The 16,885-nt window shown below is 38.1% G+C and overlaps 3 protein-coding genes across 3 annotated transcripts; all 3 read right to left on the reverse strand.

Annotated features, from left to right (window-relative positions):
- Positions 1 to 309: 309 nt before the first annotated feature.
- Positions 310 to 2,053, reverse strand: LOC129362143 (serine protease 1-like). Its single transcript, XM_055033507.1, has 6 exons — positions 1,960 to 2,053; positions 1,596 to 1,788; positions 1,334 to 1,516; positions 953 to 1,014; positions 724 to 851; positions 310 to 642 (listed from the first exon to the last, which is right to left on the reverse strand). Exons 1-6 carry the CDS (start codon positions 1,997 to 1,999, stop codon positions 493 to 495), a joined length of 756 nt encoding a protein of 251 aa, XP_054889482.1. The 5' UTR covers positions 2,000 to 2,053; the 3' UTR covers positions 310 to 492.
- A 4,973-nt stretch (positions 2,054 to 7,026) lies between these two features.
- Positions 7,027 to 8,762, reverse strand: LOC129362145 (cationic trypsin-3-like). The gene is made up of 6 exons (XM_055033512.1): positions 8,717 to 8,762; positions 8,312 to 8,504; positions 8,049 to 8,231; positions 7,671 to 7,732; positions 7,448 to 7,569; positions 7,027 to 7,366 (listed from the first exon to the last, which is right to left on the reverse strand). The coding sequence occupies exons 1-6, from the start codon at positions 8,745 to 8,747 to the stop codon at positions 7,217 to 7,219; spliced, it is 741 nt and encodes a 246-aa protein (XP_054889487.1). The 5' UTR covers positions 8,748 to 8,762; the 3' UTR covers positions 7,027 to 7,216.
- A 4,833-nt stretch (positions 8,763 to 13,595) lies between these two features.
- Positions 13,596 to 15,279, reverse strand: LOC129362215 (snake venom serine protease Dav-PA-like). Its single transcript, XM_055033648.1, has 6 exons — positions 15,184 to 15,279; positions 14,779 to 14,971; positions 14,516 to 14,698; positions 14,135 to 14,196; positions 13,906 to 14,033; positions 13,596 to 13,832 (listed from the first exon to the last, which is right to left on the reverse strand). Exons 1-6 carry the CDS (start codon positions 15,221 to 15,223, stop codon positions 13,683 to 13,685), a joined length of 756 nt encoding a protein of 251 aa, XP_054889623.1. The 5' UTR covers positions 15,224 to 15,279; the 3' UTR covers positions 13,596 to 13,682.
- Between the last annotated feature and the right edge of the window lie 1,606 nt (positions 15,280 to 16,885).

Genomic DNA, 16,885 nt, shown 5'->3' on the forward strand with positions numbered 1-16,885 from the left:
AGCACCAAGACGTTTGGGCCAATGAAACTTTCCAACTTCTGCTTTTTCTCTGTACGAGTCTATCGAGATTGAATTAGTTTTACCCGTATATTTTCTGAAAACTTCTCTTTCATTTAAGATTTTGGCTTTTAAATTGTTGATCTTTTTATTTTGTTTGTATTTTCACTCAAAATTGATTTTTTAAATTTATTTTTAAGTCAGTATAATTTCATTGTTGGTTAATTGTTGCATTATGTGTCTTCTGTTTCACTATCAACTGAACAAACTGAACCATGAATGTCAAAATAATCAGCCAGGAAATGTTTCTTTCATTCATTTATTTTTAATTTCTGAGAAAGACAATGCTCCATTAGGGAGGTCAAGATCAGGTGAGAAAAAACAAAACTATCAATTCATCCTAATTTTAGAGACCTGTTGAGTAAACTGATGAAGACACAGCTATAAAATTGTATCTGAGAGGAAATTTGATAAGATTTTATTTCATATTTTGTTTTATTTAAGCCCAGTTGTTTGTTTGATCCAATCCAGGTATTCACACACATCCATGACACCAACTGGATTCTGACATGTCTGTTTTACATCTACAACAGAAATGACACCATAAATCATGTTGTTGAAGATCACTCCTGAACCCGAGTCTCCCTGTAGAAAAATGTACATCAATATATGTTTTTATGTTGTGCAACAGAAAAGTATTTTAATAATTCAAAAAAACAAACTTACAAAACATATATCCTTGTTCGGTGCTTCAGTTCCAAATATATGCCCCGACAACTGTACGGATGGGGGCATCCCTGCAGCAACTTTCATGTCGACACACTGAAGTTGTGATGAAATAGGAGTTGGGGTTACTGAAGAGAAACATGTGAATCATAAACATGTTATTCACTCAACCTTCCCTGTAGAGAAAGAAACAAAGATTTTATCCTCATAACGTCAATATTTCTCTCACATCGCTCATTATTGGGGCCGGTTATCATTCCTCCCTCTCCTGCCAGTTGAACTGTATCGCCTCTAAAACACAATAAGGATAAAATGTAAAGATACAAGATAACAATGTAGAAAATTAATTGCTAATAAGCACATTGAAAGAACAGAAAATAAATCCATGAAGGACTTCATCCACAGACACAGAAGTTTCCACCTCCTGTCCTCATTAATGGTGTCCTGTGTCCTTTACATGGGTCTCTGGTCCAACACATCAGAGCTAAACAGGTTCTGGTTCTGCTGGGCCTGTTTACCTGACTCAGGTGTGCTTGAAGCAGAGGCAGCAGGACTGGAGAAATGGAGACACAAAACCTGAAGTGATGTTATTGATCAGAGAAAAACTTACTTTTTAAGACGATTGTTGCAATTTGGTAGCTGAACAGGAGGGACATCTGTCACTGGTCTCTGAAGCTTCAGCAACATGATGTCATGGTCATTGCCAGTAGTATAGGTCACAGGAGGGTGTTCAATTAACTGATTATCCTGCTTAGCAGTCCGTGGATGAACTTTTAACATTGCTGTGTTATACCTGCAAAAACTTTAGATTACAATGAACCCAGAAAACCTGATCATCTCCAGATTAAACTGTGTTAAAATCTTGTTCCCACCATCCTGCCTCCGACTGCCAGCAGTGAGCTGCAGTCAAGATCCACTCAGAGTGGATCAGAGATCCACCACAGAATTCCATTTCTGGTCCTTTGACCATCACAAGTCGAACATGATAAAGACGCTCCTTGTCATCACAGTCATGACCTCCAATGATTCTCTTCTGCAGAGAAGCAACTGAGTTCACTGAAACCCCTGAAGAAGAAAAATGAGGACTAAAGGATAAACAGCTCAAGGTTAAAAAATAGCACAATTTATATACAAAGAGGTTTCAGTCTGAAACATTATCAAAGGGAGGTTTGAGAGACACAGAAATCAGTAGCCTTCCTGGAACCAGTGAAATTGTGTCCAGTGTGTCTGACTCACCCAGCAGCAGCAGCAGCAGCAAAACCTTCTGCAGAGCCATTGCTGGTCCAGCTTCCTGTGAATATCTGCCGTCCGGCAGCAGCTTTTAAGCTCTGTTCACAACTTCCTACTGGACAGGAAGCCACCGATAACAGGAGGGACACCGATTTGTCCAATCACAGAATAGACACTGCTCTGTGCTGTCATCAGCATAAAGAGGAACTTTAACATCTCATCTTTCTCAAGTGAACTGAGAGACTTGAACTTGTAACTGGACTTTTCATGAATAGGTTTGTGGAGGTGGTGAGTCAGACGCTTGGACACCCAGGATAAGGTGAAAAAAGGAAGCTTAATGGTGATGACAGTCAAAAAAACAAAACCACTGTAGGTCTATGGCCAGGCAGCATGGTTGAGCAGAGGCCAGGGCTCAACTCTGGTCCCACTTGTCAAACGGGTGGACAGGTAAGACAGACTCATGCGAAATATGACAAGGACCCGATGAGGAACAAAGGACACAGGAGGTATTAAATACATGCAGGGTAATTATGAAGACAAGACATACCTGAGTAACTAAGAGGAACACAGGACAACAAGGAGACTCAGGGACACAGAAAACTCTAAATAAACACAGAAAAACACGGAACATGACAGGACCAACAATAATTGGTAAATGTTCTGGAGTCCACAAGCTTGCAGTATATTTTTCTCAAGGGAAAACTTGATTAAATAAAATTAATTAAATGAAGAAATAGCGACTCGTCCTTGTTTTCAGGTTTTTTTGGTTTTTTTTCTTTCAAAAAAACTGTTTGGTTTCCAATCTACAATAATTCACATCTGCTTTAGCTCCCAAAAGTAGAATCATTTTGTTTATTTTTGAGCTATGAAAACGATGCTCCATACAAACAAAAACCTCCTTCATGCAGGAGGTTTTCTATAACCTCCATTTTAGTCACCTTGTGAGCCTCCATCCTGGCCTTCATCTTTGTGTCCATGCTAAGCTCTGTGCAAGTCTCCATGCTGGTTTGGTGACGATCTGGTGAGCAACAGTCAGTAAAACTGTATTTGACGGGTTGTGAATAAGACTGTCATGACACCGTCATAAACATGACATAACACCTGTCATGTACATGAGTAAGTCTGTCATGAGTATTTATTTAACAACATGAAGCTACATCATTGTTAAAGTTTAATCAGTAATACTTTTGTAGCAAATTTATGTCAGATCCTTATTTCTTGGTTAATGTCAAGTTGTCAAAAAAGACATTTTGAATAATGTCAACTGGGTATTAAAAGTGTCATGATGTACACTTTATGACAACAGTCAGGAAGACTTAATTATGTTCATGAGAGGTTTTATGTCATGTTTGCGATGGTGTTATGACAGTCTTATTCACAATCCGTCAAATAAAGTGTTGACCTACAATTTGGGATTTGACTAATTCAAGATGTGATTACGTATTCATTTGCTAATCGGAACCCCCTACCCAAAAAAACATCTGTTCTATGTGGCTAAAGGTTAACTTGGTGTAAAGTGGAGCTAATGTGCTAAAAAGATCAAGTTAAGCACAAAGAGAAATACAAAAAATAGAAACACGCCCTGATGCTTCATTGTCAAAAATAAAAAGACTAATGGATCTCAAATAAAAGAAACTATGAATCTTGTGATTTTATAGGCAACAAAATGTTGCAAAACATTCATAAGGACCACGCTCTTATGGACAAAAGGACTCTTTGTCGTTTCTCTATCTGTTTTATCTGCTCACGCTGATGTAACCATAACATTTAAGACTAAAAACATGGCTGAAACCAATGAGTAAAAAGTTGGCAAGTTCAATATGATTCTCAAAGCCTATCAGACATTTGCCAAGATGGACCTTCCGTACGTCGGTCCATCTTGGCAAATGTCCATCTTGCCAATTTAAAGGAAAAGAGGAAAGTAAAGTAGCACTTATAGAGGAAAAAGTTGTAAAGAGTAAAACCTGTCTGTACAGCTAAATGAGCATGTAAGATAATATGTAAGACCAGTTAATCTGCAGAACCTCTCTGAACTAATTCCTTGTCGTCTTCTGCCCTGTTCTCCCAGCCTTGGCTCTGGGCTGTCAAGATCATCCCAGATCATCCGATTATTCCCATGTTGGAGATTTTAGTGTAGCAGTAACAATACATGAAGTTATCTTAAAATAAAACCATCTCAAAATTGTGTTTTTGAGATGGTTTTATTTGTTGTTAGCAAAGCGGTGGAAATGGGCTTCCATAGGTTTGCGTCCACATTGAACACAGAGACAAAGCAAACATGGCTTTGTTTTTCATTTTTCTTCTCCCCTCCTTCCCCTGTCCATCCCTCTCTCTACCATCTTTTCCTTATTTTTGTAATGTCCCCTACCTCTCAACATAGGTCCATCCATCCTTCCTTCATTCCTTCCTTCCTACTTTCCATCCATACCTCCATCCTACTTTCCTTCCTTCTTCCATTCCTACCTGCCTACCTACCTACCTACCTACCAACCTATCTTCTGTACGTCAGTCTGTCCATCCATCCATTCGTCCGACCATCCGTCCTTCCTTCCTTATTTCCTAACTTCCTTCCTTAATTCCTACCTTCCTTCCTTCTGTCCGTCCGTGCGTCCGTCCAACAATCAACTCATCCTTTCTTCTTCCGTCCATTCGTCCGTCCTTCTGTCTTACCTTACTTCCTGCCATTATTCCTACCTTCCTTCCGTCCATCCATCCATTCATATTTCTTTCTTTCCTTCTTTCTTTCCTTCCTTCCTTCCTTCCTTTCTTCCTTCCTTCCTTCCTTCCTTCCTTCCTTCCTTCCTTCCTTCCTCCTTCCTTCTTCCTTCCTTCCTTCCTTCCTTCCTTCCTTCCTTCCTTCCTTCCTTCCTTCTTTCCTTCCTTCCTTCCTTCTTTCCTTCCTTCCTTCCTTCCTTCCGTCCGTCCGTCCGTCCGTCCGTCCGTCTTTCTCAGAAATCAAAAATAAATCAATAATTGAATGAAAGACAAACATTTCTTTTCTGATTATTTTTACTTTCATGGTTCAGTTTGTTCAGTTTTATTTTCCCTGAACTGGGTCTAAAAGTGTGACATGAGTTTTAAGTCACACAAACAGGAACATCAGAAGTAATTTAGTTATTCAGTTTATGTCTTAATTTTACAGCAGAAATGAACAAGCAGCATCTAAACTCTGCAGATCTGGCGATACTATTGATGATTGTACACAAAAATAATGAGATAGAAGTCACATAATAAAACAATTAATTAAAAAATCAAATCCGAGTAACTTAAAGAATAAAAATTAAAAAACACATTTCAATAAAGACACAAACAAAAAAAAAGTTCAGTAATTACAATCTATATAAAAGTCAAAATTTGGAAAGAAAGATAAGCTTTAAGAAAATATTTAAAAACAGGTACCCTTTACAATCTGAAAAGGTTAGAGCCATACAAAACATGGCTGCACCAGAGGACAAACATGCTCTTCAGAGGTTCACTGTATCATTGCACTACCTTTTTAAATGTATACCCTTTTCAGACTTGAGTGCTCCTTAAATGTTATGACTTTGCAGCATATATCTGCCTGTTTTATCTGCGGGTGAGCAGATACAAGAGATATAGAAAAGAGAGAGTCCTTTTGTCTATAACAGCATGTTCCTTCTGAATTTTTTTGTAACATTTCTTGTCTATAAAATCACAAGATTCATAGTTTCTTTTACAGAGGACATTTTAGTTCCATTTGTCTCATTTGTTTTTAACAATGTAGCATCAGGGCTTTTTTCTATTTTTCTATTTATGTTTGTGCTTAACTTAGTCTTTGTTAGCGCCTTAGCTCCACTTTACACCAATCTAACCTTTAGCCACATAAAACAAATGTTTGCTTTTGATTAGCAGATGAATATGTGAACACATTTCTACATAGTCAAATCACAGCTTGTAAATATATTTATAAATGGTTTTAGTTTGCCTTCTGCAATGTCGTTATTGTCAAGTTATTATTTGGCGGTTAATCAGGACAAAATACGTTGTTTTGTGGGCTTTTTTTGTCCCTATAGTTTCAAGTATTTTTGTGTAACAACAGTCTTTATTACTAAACCTTGCTAAACAGATGTTAGTGATACTATGTGTAATAGCAGTGCAATATTGATGTACATGAATCACATCCAATCATTTCCGGTGCCCAGTGGCCTGCGCAGTTCGGTGGACACATTGTGGCTGCGCTGCATTCAATAAAGTCTGTCACGCAACGTAATAATGGACAAGAAAGAGTTGCGGTGATCTGTATTTGTCTTTAATTTAATTCTATTAAAAACCTGTTTCCCCTTTCTGTTACTGTTTTATTCTTACCAACGCCTCTATTTAAAATATAATTACAGGTAGGATGTTCTAGTAAAAGGATTAGTGCATACATCTACAGCTTTTCATTTTAAATGGGTAGAATATTCATACAAAGGAAGTAATCTTCTGACTTCATCATATAAATTGTTCCAATGCTAAGATAAGCATAGCTCCTAAGCTTCCACTTCAGTCCCGTAACTCAAATAATGTTATCCAATGTATTTAACATTAAAATAACCCGTTTTCTGTTTGTAAACATGACGGTAGTAGTTTGACAGATAGACATAGCTATATGTCTGTTACTATGGTAGGAAAGTCTGACGAGGAAGCACTGACAGTCACAACACCGGCACCCTCTTTTGGGGGGAAAACCAACCTGACCTTCGCTTTGAGCTGATCATCCAAGCTGGCGGCGATTCTCAGCACGCACGTCTTCAACCAGTGTTTGAGCACCAAGACGTTTGGGCCAATGAAACTTTCCAACTTCTGCTTTTTCTCTGTACGAGTCTATCGAGATTGAATTAGTTTTACCCGTTTTTGAATATTTTCTTAAAACTTCTCTTTCATTTAAGATTTTGACTTTTAAATTGTTGATCTTTTTATTTTGTTTGTATTTTCACTCAAAATTTATTTATTAAATTTATTTTTAAGTCATTATAATTTTATTATTTGTTAATTGTTGCATTATGTGTCTTCTGTTTCACTATCAACTGAACAAACTGAACCATGAATGTGAAAAAAATCAGCAAGGAAATGTTTCTTTCATTCATTTATTTTTAATTTCTGAGAAAGACAACGCTCCATTAGGGAGGTCAAGATCAGGTGAGAAAAAACAAAACTATCAATTCATCCTAATTTTAGAAACCTGTTGAGTAAACTGATCAAGACACAGCTATAAAATTGTATCTGAGAGGAAATTTGATAAGATTTTATTTCATATTTTGTTTTATTTAAGCCCAGTTGTTTGTTTGATCCAATCCAGGTATTCACACACATCCATGATACCAACTGGTTTCAGACATGCCTGTGTTTCATAACCAACAGAAATGACACCATAAATCATGTTGTTGAAGATCACTCCTGAACCCGAGTCGCCCTGTAGAAAAATGTACATCAATATATGTATTTATGTTGTGCAACAGAAAAGTATTTTAATAATTCATAAAAACAAACTTACATGACATACATCCTTGTTCGGTGCTTCTGTTCCAAATATATGCCCCCATCTCTGCAGGGAGACGGAAACAGTAACTTTCATGTCGACACACTTAAGTTGTGATGAAATAGGAGTTTCGGAAACTGAAGAGAAACATGTGAATCATAAACATGTTATTCACCCAATATTCCCTGTAGAAAAAGAAACAAAGATTTTATCCTAATAACGTTAATATTTCTCTCACATCGCTCATTATTGGGGCCGGTTCTCTTTCCTCCCTCTCCTGCCAGTTGAACTGTATCGCCTCTAAACACAAAGGATAAAATGTAAAGATACAAGATGACAATGTAGAAAATTAATTGTTAATGAGCACATTGAAAGAACAGAAAATAAATCCATGAAGGACTTCATCCACAGACACAGGAGTTTCCACCTCCTGTCCTCATTAATGGTGTCCTGTGTCCTTTACATGGGTCTCTGGTCCAACACACCTGAGCTAAACAGGTTCTGGTTCTGCTGGGCCTGTTTACCTGACTCAGGTGTGCTTGAAGTAGAGGCAACAGGACTGGAGAAATGGAGACACAAAACCTGAAGTGATGTTATTGATCAGAGAAAAACTTACATTTTAAGACGATTGTTGCAATTTGGTAGCTGAACAGGAGGGACATCTGTTACTGGTCTCTGAAGCTTCAGCAACATGATGTCATGGTCATTGCCAGTAGTATAGGTCACAGGAGGGTGTTCAATTAACTGATTATCCTGCTTAGCAGTCCGTGGATGAACTTTTGACATTGCTGCGTGATACCTGCAAAAAACTTTAGATTATAATGAACCCAGAAAACCTCATCATCTCCAGATTAAACTGTGTTAAAATCTTGTTCCTACCATCCTGCCTCCGACTTCCAGCAGTGAGCTGCAGTCAAGATCCACTCAGAGTGGATCAGAGATCCACCACAGACTTTCATTTCCGGTCCTTTGATGATCGCCAGTCGAACATGATAAAGACGCTCCTTGTCATCACAGTCATGACCTCCAATGATTCTCTTCTGCAGAAAAGCAACTGAGTTCACTGAAACCCCTGAAGAAGAAAAATGAGGACATTTCTCAGAAATCAGGTACAAATATGGCTGCTGGAACAGAAAAAGGATAAACAGCTAAAGATTAAAAAGCATCACAATTAATATGCAAACAGGTTTCAGTCTGAAACATTATCAAAGGGAGGTTTGAGAGACACAGAAATCAGTAGCCTTCCTGGAACCAGTGAAAGTGTGTCCAGTGTGTCTGACTCACCCAGCAGCAGCAAAACCTTCTGCAGAGCCATTGCTGGTCCAGCTTCCTGTGAATATCTGCCGTCCGGCAGCAGCTTTTAAGCTGTGTTCACAACTTCCTGCTGGACAGAAAGCCACCGATGACAGGAGGGACACCGATTTGTCCAATCACAGAATAGACTCTGCTCTGTGCTGTCATCAGCATAAAGAGCAACTTTAACATCTCATCTTTCTCAAGTGAACTGAGAGACTTGAACTTGAAACTGGACTTTTCATGAATAGGTTTGTGCAGGTGGTGAGTCAGACGCTTGGACACCCAGGATAAGGTGAAAAAAGAAGTTTAATAGTGATGACAGTCAAAAAAACAAAACCACTGTAGGTCTACGGCCAGGCAACATGGTTGAGCAGAGGCCAGGGCTCAACTCTGGTCCAACTGGTTAAACGGGTGGACAGGTCGACAGGTAAGAGACTCATGCGAAATATGACAAGGACCCGATGAGGAACAAAGGACACAGGAGGTATTAAATACATGCAGGGTAATTATGAAGACAAGACATACCTGAGTAATTAAGAGGAACACAGGACAACAAGAAGACTCAGGGACACAGAAAACTCTAAATAAACACAGAAAAACACGGAACATGACAGGACCAACAATAATTGGTATATATTCTGCAGTGCACAAGCTTGCAGTAAATTTTTCTCAACGGAAAACTTGATTAAATAAAATTAATTAAATGAAGAAATAGCGACTCGTCCTTGTTTTCAGATTTTTGGGGTTATTTCTTTCAAAAAAACTGTTTGGTTTCCAATCTACAATAATTCACATCTGCTTTAGCTCCCAAAAGTAGAATCATTTTGTTTATTTTTGAGCTATGAAAACGATGCTCCATCCAAATGAAAACCTCCTTCATGCAGGAGGTTTTCTTTAGCCTCCATTTTAGTCACCTTGTGAGCCTCCATGCTGGCCTTCATCTTTGTGTCCATGCTAAGCTCTGTGCAAGTCTCCATGCTGGTTTGGTGACGATCTGGTGAACAACAGTCGGTAACACTGTATTTGACGGGTTGTGAATAAGACTGTCATGACACCGTCATAAACATGACATAACACCTGTCATGTACATGAGTAAGTCTGTCATGAGTATTTATTTAACAACATAAAGCTACATCATTGTTAAACTTTAATCAGTAATACTTTTGTAGCAAATTTATGTCAGATCCTTATTTCTTGGTTAATGTCAAGTTGTCATAAAAGACATTTTGAATAATGTCAACTGGGCATTAAAAGTGTCATGATGTACCAAATTACACTTTATGACAACAGTCAGGAAGACTTAATTATGTTCATGAGAGGTTTTATGTCATGTTTGCGATGTTGTTATGACAGTCTTATTCACAATCCGTCAAATAAAGTGTTGCCCAACAATTTGGGATTTGACTAATTCAAGATGTGATTACGTATTCATTTGCTAATCGGAACCCCCTACCCAAAAAAACATCTGTTTTATGTGGCTAAAGATTAATTTGGTGTAAAGTGGAGCTAATGTGCTACAAAGATCAAGTTAAGCACAAAGAGAAATACAAAAAATAGAAACACGCCCTGATGCTCCATTGTCAAAAACAAAAAGACTAATGGAACTCAAATAAAAGAAACTATGAATCTTGTGATCTTATAGGCAACAAAATGTTGCAAAACATTCATAAGGAACACGCTCTTATGGACAAAAGGACTCTTTGTCGTTTATCTGTTTTATCTGCTCACGCTGACGTAACCATAACATTTAAGGCTAAAAACATGGCTGAAACCAATGAGTAAAAAGTTGGCAAGTTCAATATGATTCTCAAAGCCTATCAGACATGATCTTGACATTTGCCAAGATGGACCTTCCGTACGTCGGTCCATCTTGGCAAATGTCCATCTTGCCAATTTAAAGGAAAAGAGGAAAGTAAAGTAGCACTTATAGAGGAAAAAGTTGTAAAGAGTAAAACCTGTCTGTACAGCTAAATGAGCATGTAAGATAATATGTAAGACCAGTTAATCTGCAGAACCTCTCTGAACTAATTCCTTGTCGTCTTCTGCCCTGTTCTCCCAGCCTTGGCTCTGGGCTGTCAAGATCATCCCAGATCATCCGATTATTCCCATGTTGGAGATTTTAGTGTAGCAGTAACAATACATGAAGTTACCTTAAAATAAAACCACCTCAAAATTGTGTTTTTGAGATGGTTTTATTTGTTGTTTGCAAAGCGGTGGAGATGGGCTTCCATAGGTTTGTGTCCACATTGAACAGAGACAAAGCAAACATGGCTTTGTTTTTCATTTTTCTTCTCCCCTCGTTCCCCTGTCCATCCCTCTCTCGACCATCTTTCTCTTATTTTTGTAATGTCCCCTACCTCTCAACATCCGTCCGTCCGCGCGTCAATCCTTCCTTCCTTTTTTCCTAAATTCCTTCCTTCTTTCCTTCCACCTATCCATCCATCCTTCACTCTGTCTGGCCTTCCATCCGTACATCCGTTCTTCCTTCCATCCGTCCGTTTTTCGTCTGTCCTTCCGTCTTTCCATCTTTCCTTTCTGCTTTCCTTTATTCCTAACTTCCTTCCTTCTGTCCGTCCGTGCGTCCATCCAACCATCAATTCATCCTTTCTCCTTCCGTCCATTCATCCGTCCTTCTGTCTTTCCTTACTTCCTGCCTTTACTCCTACCTTCCTTCCGTCCGTCCGTCCGTCCGTCCGTCCGTCCGTCCGTCCATCCATCCATCCATCCATCTTTCTCAGAAATCAAAAATAAATCAATAATTGAATGAAAGACAAACATGTCCCGGCTGATTATTTTTACTTTCATGGTTCAGTTTGTTCAGTTTTATTTTCCCTGAACTGGGTCTAAAAGTGTGACATGAGTTTTAAGTCACATAAACAGGAACATCAGAAGTAATTTATTTATTCAGTTTATGTCTTAATTTTACAGCAGGAATGAACAAGCAGCATCTAAACTCTGCAGCTCTGGCGATACTATTGATGATTGTACGCAAAAAAAAATGTGTACAAAATAATGTGATAGAAGTCACATAATACAACAATTAATAAAAAATCAAATCTGAGTATCTTAAAAAATAATAATTAAAAACCACATTTCAATGAAGACACAAACAAAACAAAAGGTTCAGTAATTACAATCTATATAAAAGTCAAAATTTGGAAAGAAAGATAAGCTTTAAGAAAATATTTAAACACAGGTAACCTTTACAATATGAAAAGGTTAGAGCCATACAAAACATGGCTGCACCAGAGGACAAACATGCTCTTTAGAGGTTCACTGTATCATTGCAATACCTTTTTAAATGTATACCCAACTTTTCAGACTTGAGTGCTCCTTAAATGTTATGACTTCTGCAGCATATATCTGCCTGTTTTATCTGCGGGTGAGCAGATACAAGAGATATAGAAAGAGAGAGTCCTTTTGTCTATAACAGCATGTTCCTTCTGAATTTTTGTAACATTTGTTGTCTATAAAATCACAAGATTCATAGTTTCTTTTACAGAGGACATTTTAGTTCCATTTGTCTCATTTGTTTTTAACAATGTAGCATCAGGGCTTTTTTTCTATTTTAATATTTATGTTTGTGCTTAACTTAGTCTTTGTTAGCGCCTTAGCTCCACTTTACACCAATCTAACCTTTAGCCACATAAAACAGATGTTTGCTTTTGATTAGCAGATGAATATATGAACACATCTCTACATAGTCAAATCACAGCTTGTAAATATATTTATAAATGGTTTTAGTTTGCCTTCTGCAATGTCGTTATTGTCAACAAGTTATTATTTGGCGATTAATCAGGACAAAATACGTTGTTTTGTGGATTTTTTTGTCCCTATAATTTCAAATATTTTTGTTTAACAACAGTCTTTATTACTAAACCTTGCTAAACAGATGTTAGAGACAGAAAGTGTAATATTGATGTACATGAATCACATCCAATCATTTCCGGTGCGCAGTGGCCTGCGCAGTTCGGTGGACACATTGTGGCTGCGTTGCATTCAATAAAGTCTGTCACGCAACATAATAATGGTCAAGAAAGAGTTGCAGTGATCTGTATTTGTCTTTAATTTAATTCTATTAAAAACCTGTTTCCCCTTTCTGTTACTGTTTTATTCTTACCAACGCCTCTATTTAAAATATTAACAGGTAGGATGTTCTAGTAAAAGGATTAGTGCATACATCTACAGCTTTTCATTTTAAATGGGTAGAATATTCATACAAAGGAAGTAATCTTCTAGCTTCATCATATAAATTGTTCCAATGCTAAGCTAAGCATAGCTCCTAAGCTTCCACTTCAGTCCCGTAACTCAAATAATGTTATCCAATGTATTAACATTAAAATAACCCGTTTCTGTTTGTAAACATGACGGTAGTAGTTTTGACAGATAGACATAGCTATCTGTCTGTTACTATGGTAGGAAAGTCTGACGAGGAAGCACTGACAGTCACAACACCGGCACCCTCTTTTGGGGGGAAAACCAACCTGACCTTCGCTTTGAGCTGATCATCCAAGCTGGCGGCGATTCTCAGCACGCACGTCTTCAGCCGGTGTTTGAGCACCAAGACGTTTGGGCCAATGAAACTTTCCAACTTCTGCTTTTTCTCTGTATGAGTCTATCGAGATTGAATTAGTTTTACCCGTATATTTTCTTAAAACTTCTCTTTCATTTAAGATTTTGACTTTTAAATTGTTGATCTTTTCATTTTGTTTGTATTTTCACTCAAAATTTATTTATTAAATTTATTTTTAGGTCATTATAATTTTATTATTTGTTAATTGTTGCATTATGTGTCTTCTGTTTCACTATCAACTGAACAAACTGAACCATGAATGTCAAAATAATCAGCCAGGAAATGTTTCTTTCATTCATTTATTTTTAATTTCTGAGAAAGACAACGCTCCATTAGGGAGGTCAAGATCAGGTGAGAAAAAACATTATTTCATATTTTGTTTTATTTAAGCCCAGTTGTTTGTTTGATCCAATCCAGGTATTCACACACATCCATGGCACAACCTGGACTCTGACATGCCTGTTGTACATCACCAACAGAAATGACACCATAAATCATGTTGTTGAAGATCACTCCTGAACCAGAGTCACCCTGTAGAAAAATGTATATCAGTACATGTTGTGCAACAGAAAAGTCTTTTAATAATTCAAAAAAACAAACTTACAAAACATATATCCTTGTTCGGTGCTTCAGTTCCTATTATATGCCCCCACATTGGTAGGAATTTGGGCATCCCTGCAGCAACTTTCATGTCGACACACTTAAGTTGTGATGAAATAGGAGTTGGGGTTACTGAAGAGAAACATGTGAATCATAAACATGTTATTCACTCAGCCTTCTCTGTAGAGAAAGAAGCAAAGATTTTATCCTCATAACATCAATATTTCTCTCACATCGCTCATTATTGGGGCCGGTTCTCTTTCCTCCCTCTCCTGCCAGTTGAACTGTATCGCCTCTAAAACACAATAAGGATAAAATGTAAAGATACAAGATGACAATGTAGAAAATTAATTGTTAATGAGCACATTGAAAGAACAGAAAATAAATCCATGAAGGACTTCATCCACAGACACAGGAGTTTCCACCTCCTGTCCTCATTAATGGTGTCCTGTGTCCTTTACATGGGTCTCTGGTCCAACACACCTGAGCTAAACAGGTTCTGGTTCTGCTGGGCCTGTTTACCTGACTGAGGTGTGCTTGAAGCAGAGGCAGCAGGACTGGAGAAATGGAGACACAAAACCTGAAGTGATGTTATTTATCAGAGAAAAACTTACATTTTAAGACGATTGTTGCAATTTGGTAGCTGAACAGGAGGGACATCTGTCACTGGTCTCTGAAGCTTCAGCAACATGATGTCATGGTCATTGCCAGTAGTATAGGTCACAGGAGGGTGTTCAATTAACTGATTATCCTGCTTAGCAGTCCGTGGATGAACTTTTAACATTGCAGTGTGATACCTGCAAAAAACTTTAGATTATAATGATCCCAGAAAATCTGATCATCTCCAGATTAAACTGTGTTAAAATCTTGTTCGCACCATCCTGCCTCCGACTTCCAGCAGTGAGCTGCAGTCAAGATCCACTCAGAGTGGATCAGAGATCCACCACAGAAGTCCATGACCGGTCCTTTGAGCATCACAAGTCGAACATGATAAAGACGCTCCTTGTCATCACAGTCATGACCTCCAATGATTCTCTTCTGCAGAGAAGCAACTGAGTTCACTGAAACCCCTGAAGAAGAAAAATGAGGACTTTTCTCAGAAATCAGGTACAAATATGGCTGCTGGAACAGAAAAAGGATAAACAGCTAAAGATTAAAAAGTATCACAATTCATATTCAAAGAAGTTTCAGTCTGAAACATTATCAAAGGGAGGTTTGAGAGACACAGTGAGCAGCAGCCTTCCTGGAACCAGTGAAAGTGTGTCCAGTGTGTCTGACTCACCCAGCAGCAGCAGCAGCAGCAAAACCTTCTGCAGAGCCATTGCTGGTCCAGCTTCCTGTGAATATCTGCCGTCCGGCAGCAGCTTTTAAGCTCTGTTCACAACTTCCTGCTGGACAGAAAGCCACTGATGACAGGAGGGACACCGATTTGTCCAATCACAGAATAGACACTGCTCTGTGCTGTCATCAGCATAAAGAGGAACTTTAACATCTCATCTTTCTCAAGTGAACTGAGAGACTTGAACTTGAATCTGGATTTTCATGAATAGGTTTGTGGAGGTGGTGAGTCAGACGCTTGGACACCCAGGATAAGGTGAAAAAAGGAAGTTTAATGGTGATGACAGTCAAAAAAACAAAACCACTGTAGGTCTACGACCAGAAAGCATGGTTGAGCAGAGGCCAGGGCTCAACTCTGGTCCAACTGGTCAAACGGGTGGACAGGTCGACAGGTAAGAGACTCATGCGAAATATGACAAGGACCCGATGAGGAACAAAGGACACAGGAGGTATTAAATACATGGAGGGTAATTAGAAGACAAGACATACCTGAGTAATTAAGAGGAACACAGGACAACAAGGGGACTCAGGGACACAGAAAACTCAAAATTAACACAGAAAAACACGGAACATGACAGGACCAACAATAATTGGTAAATGTTCTGCAGTGCACAAGCTTGCAGTAAATTTTTCTCAACGGAAAACTTGATTAAATAAAATTAATTAAATGAAGAAATAGCAACTCGTCCTTGTTTTCAGGTTTTTTGGGGGTTTTTTCTTTCAAAATAACTGTTTGGTTTCCAATCTACAATAATTCACATCTGCTTTAGCTCCCAAAAGTAGAATCATTTTGTTTATTTTTGAGCTATGAAAACGATGCTCCATACAAACAAAAACCTCCTTCATGCAGGAGGTTTTCTTTAGCCTCCATTTTAGTCACCTTGTGAGCCTCCATGCTGGCCTTCATCTTTGTGTCCATGCTAAGCTCTGTGCAAGTCTCCATGCTGGTTTGGTGACGATCTGGTGAGCAACAGTCAGTAACACTGTATTTCACGGGTTGTGAATAAGACTGTCATGACACCGTCATAAACATGACATAACACCTGTCATGTACATGAGTAAGTCTGTCATGAGTATTTATTTAACAACATGAAGCTACATCATTGTTGAAGTTTAGTCAGTAATACTTTTGTAGCAAATTTATGTCAGATCCTTATTTCTTGGTTAATGTCAAGTTGTCATAAAAGACATTTTGAATAATGTCAACTGGGTATTAAAAGTGTCATGATGTACCAAATTACACTTTATGACAACAGTCAGGAAGACTTAATTATGTTCATGAGAGGTTTTATGTCATGTTTGCGATGTTGTTATGACAGTCTTATTCACAATCCGTCAAATAAAGTGTTGCCCAACAATTTGGGATTTGACTAATTCAAGATGTGATTACGTATTCATTTGCTAAATCGGAACCCCTACCCAAAAAAACATCTGTTTTATGTGGCTAAAGATTAATTTGGTGTAAAGTGGAGCTAATGTGCTACAAAGATCAAGTTAAGCACAAAGAGAAATACAAAAAATAGAAACACGCCCTGATGCTCCATTGTCAAAAATAAAAAGACTAATGGATCTCAAATAAAAGAAAACTGAATCTTGTGATTTTATAGGCAACAAAATGTTGCAAAAAATTCATAAGGAACACGCTC

The sequence above is a fragment of the Poeciliopsis prolifica genome, unplaced genomic scaffold (assembly GCF_027474105.1).
Source record: "Poeciliopsis prolifica strain line A6 unplaced genomic scaffold, Auburn_PproV2 SCAFFOLD008, whole genome shotgun sequence".
NCBI lineage: Eukaryota > Metazoa > Chordata > Actinopteri > Cyprinodontiformes > Poeciliidae > Poeciliopsis > Poeciliopsis prolifica.